The sequence below is a fragment of the Sinocyclocheilus rhinocerous genome, unplaced genomic scaffold (genome assembly GCF_001515625.1).
Source record: "Sinocyclocheilus rhinocerous isolate Xijiao unplaced genomic scaffold, SAMN03320098_v1.1 scaffold1488, whole genome shotgun sequence".
In the NCBI taxonomy this organism is placed as follows: Eukaryota; Metazoa; Chordata; class Actinopteri; order Cypriniformes; family Cyprinidae; genus Sinocyclocheilus; species Sinocyclocheilus rhinocerous.
In genome coordinates, this window is record NW_015633542.1 from 1,233,721 (window position 1) to 1,237,832 (window position 4,112).

At 36.7% G+C, this 4,112-nt stretch overlaps 1 protein-coding gene across 7 annotated transcripts in view; it reads right to left on the bottom strand.

Annotated features, from left to right (window-relative positions):
• The window catches only part of syt2b (synaptotagmin IIb), a 50,725-nt gene continuing 46,613 nt past the window's right edge, over positions 1 to 4,112 (bottom strand). For all 7 annotated transcript variants that reach the window (XM_016557965.1, XM_016557968.1, XM_016557966.1 and 4 more), the window contains 4 exons: positions 3,430 to 3,597; positions 3,170 to 3,287; positions 2,951 to 3,084; positions 1 to 2,049 (listed from right to left, as the gene is read on the bottom strand). In XM_016557965.1, coding sequence (XP_016413451.1) covers positions 1,834 to 2,049; positions 2,951 to 3,084; positions 3,170 to 3,287; positions 3,430 to 3,597 — 636 coding nt within the window. In that variant the 3' untranslated portion in view covers positions 1 to 1,833. The remainder of the gene's footprint in view (positions 2,050 to 2,950; positions 3,085 to 3,169; positions 3,288 to 3,429; positions 3,598 to 4,112) is intronic.

Consider the following 4,112-nt stretch of genomic DNA (forward strand, 5'->3'; position numbering starts at 1 on the left):
AAATGGTCCTAAACATTTCTTAATGCAAAATACACTTTATTTGTGTCTTCTGGTTTTGTGGTGAAATGTAACCCAGACATGTTTTTTGTGAAATTCACCCTAACAAGACATTCCTGTAAATTCACAACCTGAACATTTTTATTTCTTATTTTCACATCAACAGGACAAAATATACACAGAAACTTACAAGACAAATACATGTTGACTGGACAAAAAAGGTAAATAAATGCAAATGAAATGAAACTGACACCACAAGCACGAGTCTAACACCCACGTTACACACAGCTCCTAATTCTGTTGCAAATTTAAAAGTATTTTGAAAAACTCTATATTAATATATTTTTTAAATATCTAACGCCCTTTCAGGGAAATTTCATAAAATGTGCATTCAGTGCATTTTCTTTCCTCTACATTTTATTATCAAAATGACAAATGCCACACGTACACAATATAATTATGCTCTATCTTTAAAACATGCTTCTATGTACATCAATTTATAGGTACATGCTGTAGAAACCATGATCAATGCATATATACACAAGCATCATTGGGGATGGAGCTGGATTCGAGTGGATCTGAATGCTTCGGATTGCTTTATTTAGATTAGTTTACCAAACACCCAGTTAACCGCCACTTACTATTCTGTTCCAGTTAATACTTTGGCATCTCGGAGAGTGGAGTTTACTGAATGAACTCGGGTGAGTTTGAGCTCCGAACAAAGGTGGCAGTGACATCAACCAGGTATTCAAATGTATGTGAAAGAGGCCGAGATCATGAAAACATGACAGCGAGCTCTCAAAGACACACTGACTGAGTGAATTTCATTTGTACGATCCCACGATACATTCGCAGCCAGCTTTAGTGCCTGTCAGGTTTGGCCAGATGGGATCTTCTATATGTGAGATACACGAACGTCTGGATTTGGCACTGTAATCGCAGCATTACAGTAAAAGAGACCGTTTGTGAGTGTCTATATCTTTACGCTGACTGTGTAAACCATGCTTGACTCGTGTTGAATGTTTATTGCAACATTTCATGAATTACTAGCCTATTTATTAATATAGTCCTATCTAACTGCACTATTACAAAACCATAGACCTGAATCCTCTTTCTTTTGGGCACATATATGCAAATGCAATATGTTTTTGACTTTTTGTCTTATGGCCCAAAGGCCTAATTTACCCATCGACAATGTAAACAAATCTGCCATACACCACTTTCTTCTCCTGGGATGGTTAAGTGAACGTGATCATTGCTTTGTAATTGTGCAAATGTGTAGATATTTGCAACATAAACTTACCATTATTTGCACTTATGATTAGGAACAAAATTCCAGCTCATCAATATATCCGACAAACAACATCCTGAAACAAATTCCTTCCTGTTCATGGAATGAAATAAAAGCCTTTTGTAATATTTAATCCAGTTAACTAGTTGTAGGCAAATAGTTGCAAAAATGGTCTCTTCAGGTTTGTTTACTCATTTGTTTGTGCACTTTCATTGTTGGTTTTTACTATTTTTGTATTTGCGTATTGTGTAGTTGGCTGGTAAATTGGGCTGCAAAGTAGAAAATGGTGTGTAAAATATCACTCTTGCTGGCTACTTCTCCTACGGTCGTTTTGCTTTCGCTATTTAGGTGTACAATGTTATTTGCCTTGGTTTATGCTATGTGGTGAACATGTGATATTGTTCATCTTTTCAAGTATATTCTTTAGAATATTTTTGTTGGTGATTATGCGAAACAAACTGGCAGAGCGCATACAGATGAGTGTGGGGTGTCATGCAGTGGTGGGTTGGTTAGTTAGTTGGTTAATCAGGCTGAGATGTGAGAAGTTACTTCTTGGCATTAAGGGCAGCCAGAGCACCGTCGATGTCTTCCTCCGGTTGGAGGGGATGCCACTGGGCGATGGGGCGGCGCGGGTTGGCCAACATGTCAGACCAGTGCTTGATCGCTGTGCCTGTGGCTTTGCTGCCAATGAAGATCTTCCCAATGGCATCGTTTTTGCCGATCTTATCGTAGTCGAAGACCGTCACTGCCACAAGGATTTTCTAGAGAAAAACAAACACAGAAAATCGTTTAGCCAAACTAATTCTAGTGTATTATAAAATCTGGTAGTAAAAACTGCATCAACTACTGTTCAAAATATATTCAAATGGAAAACAGTTGTTTAAAAATTTATCAATATTTCGGTTTTTACTGTATGTTCAAGAATCATTAATCATCAATCATTATTCTGGTAGAAATTCTGGTATAACATAATTTGAGGGAATTTTGTTAGAAAAACGTAGTATGTTTTTTTATTTTTCAGAAGATTTATTGTGGTGGATATAATGTGGACATATAAATGCTAATTATTACCATATTTTTGGGAGTTGTAATAAAATTAAAACCTTTAAGGTGAATGTCCATGAAATTATAAAATATGTTTTGGATATTAAATTTCCATGGACATTTGAGGTACTTTATTACAGCTTAACAGATTAACAATGTTTATTTAAAATAATGTTAGCTGCTTCTAAGAAAACAATTACAAAGAATTGGTTTACAGTCTGTGACAGCAACTGTAATACATTTATAGAAGTTATTAATTATACTTTGTCAACAGTAAAAAAAAAAAATTCTGTAGCATCGCAACAAAAATGTGTCAAAATGTAATAATAATATTACTATCCCTGATGTATCTTCTCTCTTCTTTCTAAACTAAAATATTGAGATTTTTTTTTAAATCCTTTTTTCCTTTTTCTTTACTGTCATTTGTATTTTTATTTATTTACTTATATATTAATTTTTTTCCTTGATATTTTTTTGCAATTTGTCTTGGTTTTCTCGGAAAAATGTACGGAAAAGCAATGATGAATTTGAAAATATCTTGTGTACTACTATGTTATGTGATGTGACTTTTCCAAACAAATAATGATAATAAAAAAGTTCAAGTAAGTTCAAATCTACCTGCATCTGCTCCAGAGGGATCTCAAAGCTGAAGGACTCATTGTAGTAAGGGTTCAGTGTGTTCTTCTTCACCGTAGTCTTCTTCTTCTTTAGACGCTTGCCGTTCTGCAATAGCTGGATCTTCACATACGGGTCTGCAAAAGGTCAAACGTAGAGTTAATTGCATCAAACATATGAAACGTATCTTGCTGGTCTCACATATCTCAGCTTGTTTCTCACCAGACAGGCCGCCCACGTCCATCTTCTTCAGGTTCTTGGCTTCGAGGATGCAAACGGTCAGTTTGCCCGCAGTAGGAACGTAACGCAGAGAGATGCAGATGTCACCAAGCTTCTCCGGCTGTATGGAAAAGATATCAGTGGGTGATCGTTTATGATTTGAAGGTACTGATCCAAAGCATCTCTGCTTGCTTTCTTTTCAAATCTGTCTCGGAACAGTTAAAAAATAGATAATAATAAATATTAGATAATCTAATAATCACCTCCTCTTTCTCAACACTATCCAGGTCTTTCCACTCCTCGATCGGCTGACCCAGATCCACAGTGTTCATGGGTAGTTTGACCTCACCGATGATGTCGTGCTTGGAGAAGCGGTCATAGTCATACACAGACATGACCAGCGTCTTGCCACCCAGCTCCTCGTATGGGATCTAACATGGAAACCATTGAGAATAATCGACATAAATATATAAAGGAGTTTCATATAGGAGATGCAAGCTGTTTTTGCTTAGTTCTGCCATAGATAGACAGACAGACAGACAGATAGACAGATAGATAGACAGATAGATAGATAGATGACGACATGACCAGCGTCTTGCCACCCAGCTCCTCGTATGGGATCTAACATGGAAACCATTGAGAATAATCGACATAAATATATAAAGGAGTTTCATATAGGAGATGCAAGCTGTTTTTGCTTAGTTCTGCCATAGATAGACAGACAGACAGACAGACAGATAGACAGATAGATGACAGACAGACAGACAGATAGACAGATAGATGACAGACAGACAGACAGATAGACAGATAGATGACAGACAGACAGACAGATAGATGACAGACAGACAGACAGATAGATGACAGACAGACAGACAGATAGATGACAGACAGACAGACAGATAGATGACAGACAGACAGACAGATAGATGACAGACAGACAGACAGA